At 58.0% G+C, this 13,631-nt stretch overlaps 1 protein-coding gene across 1 annotated transcript in view; it reads right to left on the bottom strand.

Moving 5' to 3' along the window:
- Positions 1–7,540: 7,540 nt before the first annotated feature.
- The window catches only part of DHRS3 (dehydrogenase/reductase 3), a 37,330-nt gene continuing 31,239 nt past the window's right edge, over positions 7,541–13,631 (bottom strand). The window contains exons 5-6 of the mRNA XM_032863456.1: positions 10,233–10,358; positions 7,541–7,948 (exon numbers count right to left, since the gene is read on the bottom strand). Of these exons, the coding sequence (XP_032719347.1) occupies positions 7,864–7,948; positions 10,233–10,358 (211 nt within the window). The 3' untranslated portion in view covers positions 7,541–7,863. The remainder of the gene's footprint in view (positions 7,949–10,232; positions 10,359–13,631) is intronic.

Below are 13,631 nucleotides of genomic sequence, written 5' to 3' on the forward strand. Positions count from 1 at the left end.
GGAGAGGGGCCCGGATCCTTTCCAGGGTCAAGCAGACCCACTCTGGTCTGGCCTCCCTGCTTCCCTGGGGCTCAGAGGGCACATTGCTGGTGTCCCCCGCCAAAACACCCCCAACCCGGCGGGCTGCTCCCACCTTCTTTCACCGCCTCAGACACGCCTCGAGCTGGGCCTTCGCTCTGGGCTCCTCCGGAGGGAGCAGGCCTGGCCTCAGCTTATGTGTCCCTTCTCTGGACGGCCACCCCCACCCTCATCAATCGGGCATATCTACGTCCTGATCACACGAGCCAGGCCCCAAGCGAGCGCCCATTCTCACATTTCCTGAGTCCCCGCCTTCCAGAACCCCTGTCCCCTGGCTGTCAGAGGCCACGTCCAGCCCTAAAAGTTCCTCTGGCTCCAGCCTCCCAAACGCCATTTGCCCTCCGCCTGCCTCTGGGGAGGGGTGGTGCAGGGAGGGCAGACAGAATGGGGCAGTGGCGAGGCCCAGGAGATTTCCCTGTCCCCCTCAGGGCAGCCCCACGAAGGACTGCCAGAGAGGACTGGCCAGCTGCCAAGCATGCCAGGGCCAGCGGCCCACCGGGGGGCCGCTGACCGCCAGTCAGGAAGGCCAGGGGACGACAGGGGGCCGCCAACCGCCTGTCACCACACTGGCCAAATGTCAGTCAGGAGAGGCCAGAGTCCCACTCTGGGGACTCAGGACAGCCCATCAGGCATAGCCCCAGGGCAAGTCCGCCAGTGGTCATTCTGCTGATTGCTGCTTTCGCTACCCAGCATCCTTTCCCCTTTCTTCTGTCCAGGGCACCCCACTTGGACTTTGGGGGCCCCAGCCTGTTCCAACTCTCAGTCTGCACCTTTCCGTGGGCTTGATTCCCTTCCAGGCTGCGAGCACAGACCACATGGCTCAGGTCTGGCCAATCAGAGCATCGTATTCCTCTGGCTCCTGTGATGGGATCACAGTGGACACGTGCCTCAAATCAAGCCAATCATAACTCATCAGAACGAACTCTGATTGACTTGGAAAATCCAGTATCGTTTTTTTCTGTTTCCCTTGAACCAGGGAGGGTGCGAGGCTGAAGCTGAACAGGCACCTGGCCCTCACTAGAACAAGATGTCTGAGAGTGAACCCAGCCCAGAGAATGTGGACTGAAGGACAGAGAAAGAGAAACTGGGTCCTGAACCAGTCTTGGAAACATTGCTAAAACTCCTGGATCCAGCCGTACCTGAAATCACTTACCACTGGGCTTTCCAGTTATGTAAACTGATAAATACCCCCTTTTGCTTCCGCAAGAGTCCTTGTGGATGTCACGCAGGGAGTCGGCCTGTGTCCCATGCAGGGCCGTCTGCCGGGCAAGGTACCCGCTCTTGTCTGAAGCTCTGGGTGGCTCCCAGGGAACTCCTGACTGAAAGCCAGAGGCATAGGGGTTCCTTGTGAGCTTTCCCCACTCCTGGCTGCTGAGGCGTGCAATCCTGACTCCCCCAGTCAGATCCTCCCTCAGGCCTGGACTCAAATAAGTGATGGAGAAGTGGGTGGCGGGGATTCTCTTCGATGGTGGCCAGAGCGAGGCATGTACAGATGAGGAGACAGGTTCTGGCCAGGCACACAGAGCCAGGATTCAGATGTGGCTGGCTCCAGGGTCCAGCCTCCTCCCCTGTGTGCACCCCGGTTCCTGGCTAGGTCAGCTCCCCAGGCCCTCAGCTGGCCCTCAGCCAGCAGGGACTCCGAGAAGATGTGGGCTACACCAGATCCCCTTGCCTGCCCCCCACCCAAGAAACGCACTGCCACGGGGTGTCCATCATAGCATTTGGGGGACATTTTGCTCTCTGTCAACATGCCAGGGCTACCCACTGCTCGCCCCTGCGGGGCCCTGCACATGGTCCCCGATGTGACCTCCCCAAGCAGGATCCCGTTACATCGCAGCCAGCAAAGGAACAAACACAGCTTGTGTCTTCCTCCAAGTGCTTATTTCCTTTGTCTTGTGAACACTGAAAAATGAAAGGAATGATAAGGATTTGGGGGCGGGAAGAAGCCCGGAAAATTCTGCAGTGTTGGCGGAACTCGCCAGGAGGGCGGCGTGAGGGAGTTTTCAAACGGAGTCCAAAGACAGAGAAACTCAAGCGTGCTGCTGCGGGGGCGGCCTGAGGGGCCTGAAGCCTCCTGGGCTCCCGGCTCCCGCCTGGGAGTCAGGGGTGCATCCTGGGGCGGGCGCTTCCCGTCCGCCCACTTCTGGAGCAACCTCTCCTCGGCCTGGCCGCCGATCCTCCCTGGGCCTCCACCTCCTGGCCAGCAGGTGCCCTGGGGGACTCCGGGGGAATGGCTTGGTTGTCACAACTAGGAGGGTAAAGTGAGTGGAGACCAGGGATGCTGGCAAACATCCTGCAGTGCCCAGGACGGTCCCCACGGAGAGCTGTCCCCACCTAAACGTGCAAACGTCCCTAGAGCCTTGGAGAGATGCTGGCATGGGGCCCTGAACATTTCATGGTAAATGTTGGTTTTATGACTCGGGCCCATCTGGAGTATAAGGGGAGGTGGGCGGGGGCACGGGGCGTGCTGTGGCTGCTTCCTCTGACAAAGGCTCCACCGGGGGCCCCATGGCACCACACATTCCACCCGGGGGTGGGGGTGGGGGACAAGTGAATGTGGACTTGCCCCGTGGCTCATGGGGTGTCCGCTCCCCGGGTGGGGAGGGGAGCCAGACCGACCCAAGGAGCAAGGAGACAGTAACGGCCGGCCCGGAGCACCCTGGCAGGGTGCGGAGCAGGTGAGCCGCGGTGGTAGACACACACGTGGGGGGTCATTCTGCCATGCAAAGGCCAGTTACCCTGGGCCCCGGGGAGGGCAGGCCCTGAACACATTTGCTGAAGGAAAGAAGCCAGACGCGGAGGGCACATCCCACGCGAACGTTCCCGAAGACGTCTGCGGTGGTGGCACGGCCCGATGACTGTACCAAGCGCCCGCTTTGTGTCCCCGGAGCGCGAGGGCCGCGCACAGAGCAGGAATCATGGCGGAACCCCACCTCCTGTCCCACGAGACAGGCACTGAGGGAGGAAGGGAGAGGCCGAGGCGGGGCGGCACAGGCCTCGGGGGTCAGGTGCGAGCCTCCTGGAGGCCCCATCCCAGTCGGGCCGGTGCGTGCTGGAGAGGGGGCTCTGCAGGTGCGACCCGGTGACCTTAGCGACCTGGCGTCCAGGCTTCTGGGCCCTGCAGAGATATTCCCTTCCAGCTGCTTCCATCCAAGGCAGGGGGTGACCCCCTGGGTCGTACAGCTGTGCGTTGGCCGGCAGGGCTGCCCTGTCCTGGGTTCCCCAGGCAGTGAGTTTGGGGTGGTGGCCCTTTCTCCGAGGCCTGCCATCCACCTGAGGGGACCCACGCGCCAAGAGCAGCTCGCCAGCAGGACCATGGCCATCACACCCCTCCCTGCGATGCCTTTCCTGGGGGACATCTGTGCTTATTTTCTTCCCCAGCCACAGAGAGACTTGGCCACAAATGACCTGCCCTGAGCCAACCGTGGTGGGAAAGGCAAGAGAAATGTCCTCCCCTCCACCGCCCCATGTGCTGGAAGACAGCAGCCCACCCCTCACGAAGCACCTCCCCGGGGGACCTCTTTGCTCTGCCCTCCCCAAAGGCCTTCTCCAGCCCTGCACCTGCTGCCCGTGTTGGGGCCTCCTGAGCTAAGCTTCCCTCTACCCCAGCCTTGAGGGAACTATGGCCGGGCCCTGAAGGATGCTTCTGTCACAGGGTTGGCCAGGCCAGGCCAAGATGGTGACGCCAGGGGCCCTGAGGGGCCCTTGGGTCCTGGCTGGGAGCTGTGGGAGCCACCAGCATCACACATGCCCTGGAGCTTCCAGACCTTTGGACTGGGCACTCACCCCTGCCCAGGAAGCCAGAGGGCAGGAACGTCTCATCCTTCCTCGGGGATAGAGGGGTGACCTCACACACAGGAGACGACAGAACAGCCAGTGGAAATCCAGAGTCCAGAGTCCTCTGGGGGCCTCCTGCCTCTTGGGGAGCCCATGGGCCATAATGGGCTGAGAGAAGCAGGGAGCTCAGGGGTCTGCTGGGTTTCTGGAAGCTGAGGGTCTGGATGGGTGGGGAAATGTGAGAGGTGAGAGGCGACACCAGCCCAGGTTCCTGAGCCACAGCTCGCAGCCCACAGCTTCTGAAGAGAAGAGTGCTGACAAATGTTGGTGAATCGGGCCCTGGGGTGAGAGCCCTTCGGAAGGGGAACGGAGAGGCTGGGGCACCCACCGGCGGTTCCAAGCCTTCCTGCTGCACCAAGGGACACGGTCGTCACCCCCTGCTTTGCCTGAAGTGGGGGGTGTCTCTGTATCAACGTTCTCTTCACAAACACAGACCTCTGAGCTCTTATGAATGATCCCCTCTTTGTAAGGACCTTCCTGAAAATGCAAGAAACTCCAAGGGAGACGTCCCGAAGCACTGTGGTGGGAAGGGGAGCCCTCACGGCCGCGCTTCCCTGACTCCGGGCCCGTCCGCCCACCTGCTGTTGCTGTTTTCCCTCGGTGCTGCTCAGCACTCCGACAGCAGGGTTCACCTGTTCGGGACCTGGCTCCTTTTTTGGTCCCCCATCACACTGGGACAACCCCGGGGACGTGGGCTGTCTGTCCCCTCAGAGGAGCTCTCGGGGGAAACATGGGGCACGGCTGAGCCCTGTCTTCCTCCGGTCCCTCCTGACCATCGGTTTGGCCCAAGAAGAAGAGTCTCCACTTCTTAAAGTGTTCTGGCCCCGGGAGAGGGGCTGGGGCCACAGAATTCAGCCCTTGGCCGCTTGCCAGGCCAGATAGGCTGGTCCCTGGAAGCCTGCCAGGATGGGCTCGGGTCTGGCGCCTCCCTGGGCTTGGTGCCCACCTCGGATCTGGTTCTTTTTGGAGGAGCCCCTGGCATGGCAACTGGGTCATTTCCCAGGGCCCACGCCTTCTCTGCAGGGTCAGCATGCCCTGTCCTGCTCCTCGGGGGGTCAGGAAGCCAGAGTTCAGGGTTTGTCACTCTGTTCCCTTGGCTAAGCTCGGGGACAGAATTAGCTCTCGTCCCTCACTCTCAAGGCTTTCCAAGTACCCATACCATCCCGGGGAGGGACCAGGCCAGGGCCTCCTGGGAATCTGCCCAAGGCTTTTTCCCTGGTTCCTCTGGGAAGAGATCCAGAGAAAGACTGAAAGTGTCCCAGCGGAGAGGGAGGGGAAGGGGTAGGACCAAGCCCTGCCTGGCTGTCAGGAGAAACCCCTGAGGCTCTGGAAAGATGTGAAGTTCCACTGCAGCCAAGGCAGTTCCATTCTCAGTGGGCCCCGGGGAGGGCTGGCCAGACCTTGTCTCTCCCAGAGTCCACTCAGACCCCTGGGGTGCTCACTGTGTTCCTGGCCTGCAGGCCAAATGCAGAATTTCATGGAAACCTTAGGAGTCAAATCCTCTCCAAACGGTTGGCCTGGAACCGGCTGGGAACACAGAAATCTTCGTGCCGCTAAAGGATGATCAGAAAATTTGGGGCTCGGCAGACAGGATCTCCCCTTCTTCTTCCTCATCTACCCCTGCCCATGAAGACGTGCCGCCACCTGCAAACCACCTCCTGCGAGAGCCGGTGACAGGCTCCTGGGACAGCAGAGGGGCAGGTCTAGCCCCTGGACCCCACACCATGTCATCCAGACACGCCACAATGGGATGATTGATACGTGTGACGTTCTGGGCCTGCCCTCACCGGGCTGGCCAGGGGGACACCTTAGAAGCTTTCTTCCCACCCACCCCCTCACTTTGGGGACACATCTCAAGAACCAAAATGCAGGTGACGAGTCACATGCTGCAGTGAGGTTCAAACTCTACCTCCCGTGCCATAAGCCCCTGGAGCCTGGGCAAGCCATTTCCTTGCTCTGAGCCTCTTTGCTCACCTACCAGACGATCTTTCTAACAGCACCCCACAAACCGGTCCGTGCTTCTCTGGGGCTCTGCTCAGAACTTGGTATGTGCACAGAAAGGCCACCACACCCCAGGGCGGCATCTGTCTGCTTCCCTCCATCCTCTGCTGACACATTCTCGGGGACAACTACCGTGGTGTGTGGCCGATTGCATTATAGTTCGGAACGATGGGCCACGATTGCACGGGGAGTGGATGTCCAGTGGCAGCCAGGGCAGGCTTGACCACATGACCTGCTCTGACCAATGAAATGGAAGCCAAAGTGACGTGCTTTGTTTCCAGGCAGGAACCTTCAGGTGCATCTACCTCTGCCCCTAGTCACCGGCCCAGACGAAGGCTCCTTGCTCAGCCAGGTCCTCAGCATGAAGAGAACACAGAGCTGAGCCACCGCCACTCTTGGCCGACAGGTGGCAATTCTAAGACAAGCCTCCACTGTCAGAAGTCATGGAGACCTGGGGTCACGTCCTGGCTGACATACCTTGCGGCTGTTGGAAGGGGTTCCCAGGGGCTGCTGCCAGGTGCAGTGGGTAATTTAACAGTTAAAATGTGACGCCCTGGGCTTGGTGCCCACTTGGCATGTACTCCAGTGGACACAATCATGACTTGGCATTTCTGCATGGTCCTAACTGGCGATCATCTGGACCTTGAGATCAATCTTCCACTAATGTGAATTTTGTATAAGGGCTGCCGTATGCAGAGCCCGGGGAAGCTCCTACCTTGAACTCTGGGCCTGTGACCTTCTCCTTTACCCCTGGGGAGCTGCTGCCCATCCCCCTCCCCCACCTGGCCACCCACCTGTAAGAGCCATATGGCCAGAGGCCCCTGTCCCCCTGTCCCCCTGCCCAAGGTCACGTTGACAAGCTTGCTGCAGAGAGAAACACACACCAGAGGAACCCCGGGCATCTCTCCCCACGTCTCCTTGGCCGTGATCCTCCCTGGTGACCGAGCCCGGGTCCACTGTGCCATTCCAGACCTCCTCCTTGCTTTCTATTTCCCTTCTAGCTCCTCCCGTCCAATCTGGCTCAGGGGGCTGCTTAGCAGGGGACAGCTGGTGCTGGTGGTCTTCAGAGTTTGGGCTCCTCGGCAACGTGGCCTCTCGGTACCCAGTCATGGCCGGTAGACTGACCCGCTGCTCAGTGGTGCTCACTAAGGACTGGTTCTGATCTGAGCTGGTCGCTTTGAGGCTGGTAGTGCTAGGGGCAGGGCAGAGGGCAGCTCCCCGAAGCCAAGTTCATTCAGGCCATGGATGATGAGGCCAAGTGCCCCCAACCCATGGCTGTTGGAGGGGCCTGGCAGAGGCGGCGAGGAACCACACACCCCAGGTGCGGGACCCAATCTCTCTCACCATCTCTGCCCTCTTCTTGCCAGCTCCACTCCTGGCAGCTGGGGGCCCTAAGCAGACCGACCGTTTCTTAAAGGTTGGGGTTTTATGGTGGGGATCGTCTCCTCCCCACTGCCAAGGACGAGGGGTCAGGGATTTCAACAAGGGAGCTCACAAAAACCATCTCTTTATTTTTCATTCCTGCCATTCAAATGTGCCATTTGCACAAGCTGAGGATGGGTGGATTTCAGAAAAAAGAGAGTATCTGGGTATCTTTTCGGAAAAAAGAGAGTATCTGACTCTCCTGGAAACAGTCTATGCACACTGCTAAGGCTGGTTAGAAGCAATTTAACAATAAACTCTACAGAATTAGAAATGTTTGAAAGTGTCAAGGTGGTTACTGGCTGGTTTCTTGCCTCCCCATGGGGGTCAGAGTTACGCCCATCAGTCCTGTGCAAAGGTCCTGGGGCTGGCCAGGGGGAGGGCACCGGGATTCTTCCTGGGGCCAGGAGCAGTCCTGCTCACCCAGCAGAAGAAGTGTGCCAAGGGACAGGCGCGTGGGTGTGTGCCCAGTACCGTGGCCCCCTCAGGATCCGTGGCTTACAAGCGTGTCTCTGCATCTGGTCTTTATGTCCGCCCTTTGAAAGTGTTCATGCAGGTGTAGGTTCCTGAGAATTTGTAGATCTCCTCCAGTGCAGCCTGTGGGAGTATGCTGGGGAAGGCGGAGGGAGAAGGAAGATGGTTAATGGGGACACCGGCAGCCAGTTCACCAATGGCCACAGAGAACCACACAGTAGAGCAGTGGCTTTGATACCTGCCCCCCCCCCCCGGACCACCCCCCCCCCCCCATGGAGGAAGGGCTTTTGAGTGAGTGGATAAACAGTGCTTCCGAAGTAAAGGTGGGTGGTAGAAACAAATTTTCAAAACCACGTTCTTAGCATTTTGGAGCCAGTCGTTATCTGATCGATTAGTTATCTGATCAATTAACTCCACATTCCACTTATTCAACAAATATTTGCCCTGTGGGATGGAGGGGTTAGGCCCTGCTGTTCTCTCCAGGGAAACTTCCCAGACTCACCCCCAGGCCTCTCCTTGGGCTCCCACAGCCCCTGCGCTTCCCCAGTGGCCCCTGCCATGTCCTTGCTGTTGGCTTGTCAGGCCCATGCTTGCCGCGGAGGGAGAGACCTCATCTCTGACCCAAGCCCCACAGGCAGGGCTCGGCATAGAGAGCCCCTCAGTCCATTTGTTAAATCAAATCGAAGGGCCCTGGCCTGCTCTCAGTGCAGGACGGGAAGGGCTCACTTCCACCCAGAGCAATCTAGAAGGCTCCCTGGAGCGCGTGTGGCACTAGAGTTGAGCTTGTAAAGATTTTTCTCGGGGACGGTGAAAAGTGGGTGTTGTACAGGGGCTGAGGAAGGGGATGGCCTCTGCTTCCTGTGGAAAAGTAGTGGGGGATAGAAGAGGGAATTTAGGCTAGGGGGGTTTGGGGGAAAACACTGACATGTTCTAGACAAACCAGCTTTTTTCTAGAATGTTCAGAAAGGCTTCTGAGAAGCCCCCTGCAGTGGAGGGCGGCAGTCTCGACTCGCCTAGGGTCACAGAGGCAGCAAGGAGCATCTCAGAGCAACAGTTGTGATGACTAAGGGATGCAAAGATGTGGCCCAAATGCCCCCAGGTGCCCCCTGCCCCTGCCCCTACTCGGTGTCTCTAAAAGAGCTTTGAGTTTGGACAGACTGATGGGTCCCCTCCGTGAGGAGGTCCCCGTGCCTGCAGTTAGAGCAACTTCTCAGCTGTAGACACATAGCCAGAGGGAACCTGTTTCCTGGGCCCTGATGTCTGATGAAGGCACTTGGGTCCTTCATTTCCTGAAAAGGCCTCTCAGGTTAGAGGGGCCCCGTCAGCGGGGGGCGGGGGCCAAGACGAGGCCCAGAGGAGCTAGAAGTCAACAGCCACAGGGCTCCAGCATCCAAGCTCTCCCTGAAGCACCAGGTTTCGCTGGGTACCTGGAATGGCCCCTTCAGGGCAGGGCTGGGAGGAGCAGGGTGTGCTGCTCAGAGTCTAGAAAGTTCTAGGAAACGTGATGCTGCGCCGATTCTGAAGGAGGATGCTCTCCTCTTTGAAGCCGACCTCCTGGTACATCCCATCTGACCAGCCCTGGAGCACTTCTGGGAATCCCAAACATTGAGATCCCTATTTTCCCCCACTAGATTGAACTTCCTGAACATTGGGGCCAAGTGCTAGTCTCCAGAACAGTGGTTCTCAAAGGGTGGCCCAGGAACCCTTGGGGGACACCTGAAACCTCTTCAGAGGTCAAACTGTTTTTGTCATAAGACTAAGACGGTTTTGCCTCTGCACGCCTCTCTCCCACATGCAGCTGAGTCTTCTGGAGGCGACATGCCATGTGACATCATAACCGATTAAAATCAGAAGCAGATCTACGCGTCCAGTTGTCTCCAATTAAGTCAGGCAATAAAGAACTTTGCAAAAATGCAAAACAAGGCCATTCTTCCTGCTACTTTTTCTTTTTGGTGGAAAATACCCTTTTTATAAATATATCATATTTCTGTGAACAAGGGATGGACATGGATTTATTACTGCTGTTTATACATGAGCGAATATTTTAAATATAAACAAATACATAAATTTGGTAAAACTTTTTCTGTTTTAATGTATCATACTGTAACTAAGAATAGAGACAACTCACGTTTAAAAAAAAGGGGGGGGAAGCTTTGGTTTCCCCTAATTTTTGAGATTGTAAAGGAGTCCCGAGACCCACAAGTTTCAAAACGGCGGCTCCATCCTAAGTGTAGGAAATCCCCGGCACGCAGGCCGCCTGTGCTCACTTTCGTGCCCACGGCAGACATGACTAATCGATCACAGAGTCCTTTCTCCTGCCTGCTGCCTCCTCCCCACCAGGGTTCTCTGGCAGAAGGGGAATGGCCAGCAGGAGCCGGTCTCCGAATGTCCGCCCCCCACCCCCGACCCCCAGCGCTTACCTTTTCAAGATGATGAGGGCATGCATGGTCCACGGAAGCAGGAGGAGGGCCTGATTCAGCTGCACGGCTTCCACCGTCCTCCGGGCCACCGTCTCAGGCTTCAGCGGTGGGAAGAGGTTGGGGAACCTGACGCAGGAAGAACCATAGGGGATTCTGCTAGAGAAGCCTGTGCTTCTGCTGACCTCCTCCGTGACTAACAAATCTGGCCCATCCCTCTGGCGTCTGCTGTTTGGAAGACCCGAGTCCCCTTTGGAAGGCTCTGCCCACCCGCACCTGCTGCCCCAGTAGCGCTGCGAGCGCCCCCCCCTTCCCTTTCTCCCCAGTGAGCCTGCCCTTGAGAATGGAGATCTTGTAGCCCATCCCCCGGGACCCATTCTCCAAAATGCTTCCCAGGGATCCTATAAAGTGTCACTCCAGGGGCGACCGGGTGGCTCGGTCGGTTAAGTGGCTGCCCTCAGCTCAGGTCATGATCCCGGAGTCCTGGGATCGAACCCCAGATCAGGCTCTCTGCTTCTCCCTCTCCCTCTGCTGCTCCCCCTGCTTGCGTGCGCTCGCTCGCTCTCTCTCTCTGTCAAATAAATAAATAAAATCTTAAAAATAAAATAAAATGTCGCTCCGATCCTGTGTCTGCCTGGCCCAGCCCTTCCCAGGGGCTCCCAGGGCCCTCCACGGCCCTGCTCCATGTAGGCCCTTCCCACCCGCCGCCTGACCCCTCTTCCGTGTCACTCTGCTCCAGCAGCCTTGGCCAACCTTTCTGTTCTTGCCACTTAAGCTCTCTGCTGGCAGCCCCATCCGAGAGGGTTCTCAGCCCATCCACTCGGGGTGGCCTCTGCGCTTCTCCCTCTGCTAACTCTCTGGACTGCACTGACCACCTCGGGAAGGGCCTCGCCTGCCTGTCTGTCTCCTTGGTCATGGCCTGTCTCCCCCCTCGGACTGTGAGTTCCACAAGGGCAGAGGTCTGGTCGGTCTTGCTCTCTGTGTTCTCCCCTCGGTGCAGAGTCTGGTCCACAGTGGTGCTCAATCAGTGCTCGTGGAAAAGATGAACACGGAAAAATCCACTGTTCCCCAAATGTGTCCTGCTCATCCTGTCGGAGGCAGGGGGCTGCGGGATGGCCCCTCTCTGCCCCGCTCGCTGCTTCCCTCGCTGATTCACGGATTCACCGACTTGGCCTTCCCAACGCGGACAGAGCGCTTTCCAAGGGGTTGGTAAACGAACGACTGAACGCGCCAACGCCGGGAGCTTTCTCATGCCTGTTCGGAGGCCTGTGACCTGAGCCCCACATGGTGATGACACCCCTACCTGCCAGACCCGTGCGAAATGAAACAGGCGTCATTTGCTCCAATTTATAGAGAAGGAAGCTGAGGCTCTGGGGAGATTAGGGGAGGCCCTAAGGACTCAAGCCAGGCCAGCAGGGGCCCCAGGCCAAAAGTCTGTCCTCGCCCCTGTGGGCCTGTAGGCCCAGGGCTGACCGTCATCCCCCCGTGAGGGCTTGCGTGCTGTTCGGGCCCCAGAAGCACTTAAGTCACTCAGAGCTGACGTTACCTTGAGCAAAGGCAACTCTTGGGACCCAAGCATGGGCTGGGTTGGTCTCAGAGACCCCCACACCCATTCCCCACTTTGCTTCCTTTGCTCTCCCAAGGTGCAGCCAAGATACTCCCAGCCCTGCTGTAGAATGGAAGGGCAGCCCCCGGGGCCTGCGGAGAGGACTGCGCTGAGGCGGCTCACGGAGGCCAGATCCCTACAGACACAGCGCACGGTCTGGTTTTCCAGCCCCGACCTGGGCTGGTCCTGCTCGCTCCTTGGAGGAAGGGAAGGCGGGGTGCATGGGCCAAGCTCCGTGGGTTCAGGGGGGCCCTTCCTCGTAAGGCCCCTGCAGAAGAACCTGACGGATGCCAGCACGGCCGCTGGAGGGTCCTTCTCCTTTCCCCTCTGTGGGTGAGATGGGTCCCCAAGGCTTTGCCAGAAAGCCCATCAGTTTTCTCATGGCTGGGGAGGAAGCCAGTGGTTTTCTTTCTTTTTTTTTCCTTTGAGAAGTGGGAGGTGGCTAGACAGCAATAATCCTCTTCTGACTCTTTCCCCAGCTCCTTGGGGCTCAGCCACACACCCGGAGGTGCCTTCACCTGGAGCTTACTACTTGTCGGGCAGGCTAGTGGAGTCCCATCTCGGGGCTCATCTAACCTGTGAAGCAGGGGCTACATTACCCATCCCTTCTTAGAGATGAAACCAAGGCACAGAAAAGCTAAAGTGACTTGTCCAGGTCCCACGGAGCTGGCCCGAGGCTGTGTGGGTCCACACGCGGAACCACTGCAGAAACATGGCTTGGGGAACCTTGCACTTCCTTAACGTGCCAGAAGGTGAGACAGACAACCTGCCAGAGGCCTGCTGATACCCCACCTAGTTCTGTGTTCTGGAGCCCAGCCAAAACCCCGGATTGCCCCTGTTGCTCTTCCATCCAATATGCATTTACGGAGCACCTCCTGTATACCCAGAAGAAAAGAAGCCAAACTTGAGATGTGATAGGGGAGAGGGAGCCAACATGGGACATTAACTGTCATTTATCGAACCTCCTCTACATACAGAATCCACGATGCTTTGCATGTCCAGCAGGTAGAAATTTTGGTGGCACACGGAAGGGGTGATCGGCGAGGAAGATTAATCACATATGGCTTCTCAGAGATGCTCGCTGACGGCGAGGACAGGAGAGCAGCAGTTCGTTACTGGGGGTCTGTAGGCCAGGCTTTGCACCAGAACCTTCTGTGTGTTGCTTCAATCCCTCCTCATGAGCCCCTCAGGGAGGTATGATGTCCACTCTTACAGACCAGCGGAGTATGGCTCAGGGAGTCGGCAAAACTGGCTCAAGGTTTTGCAAATCCAGAGACCCGGGGGTATCGCCAAATGACTCAATACTAACAGCTCGGGGAGATGGAGGGACCCCGCATGGCTTGTGCTCTGCAAAAGGCCCTCCGCTGGCTGACTCATTCAATTCCCACGAGGACCCTCTACGTCATCCTCGTTTGGGGAAGAAGCTGGTGCACCAGATTTGGAAGGGGAGTTTGTAACTGGGTGCTGTGTTGCAAAAAGCAGGGAAAGCAGCTTTTCATTTCTCCATGACCTTATGCGGCTTCACAAACCTTCGTCATCGTAGCACCAATTATTGGGCTCTTACTGTATACATACATGGTGTGGTGTGGCAGGTCCCATTTTATCCTTATCGCAGAACCTAGGTGTGGACCTCCTCACCGTCTCTCCCTTTCTTCCTCCCTCCCTCCCTTCCTTCCTTTCTCTCTTTCTTTATTTCTCTCTTTCTTTCCTTCCTTCTTTCCTTCCTCTCTCTCTTCTTTCTTTCTCTCCTCCCTTCCTTCCTTTCTTTTTGGAGAGCGAGTGAGAAAGCCGGGTGG

This window comes from Lontra canadensis, unplaced genomic scaffold (assembly GCF_010015895.1).
Source record: "Lontra canadensis isolate GAN:19392208 unplaced genomic scaffold, GSC_riverotter_1.0 scaffold25, whole genome shotgun sequence".
Classification (NCBI taxonomy): Eukaryota; Metazoa; Chordata; class Mammalia; order Carnivora; family Mustelidae; genus Lontra; species Lontra canadensis.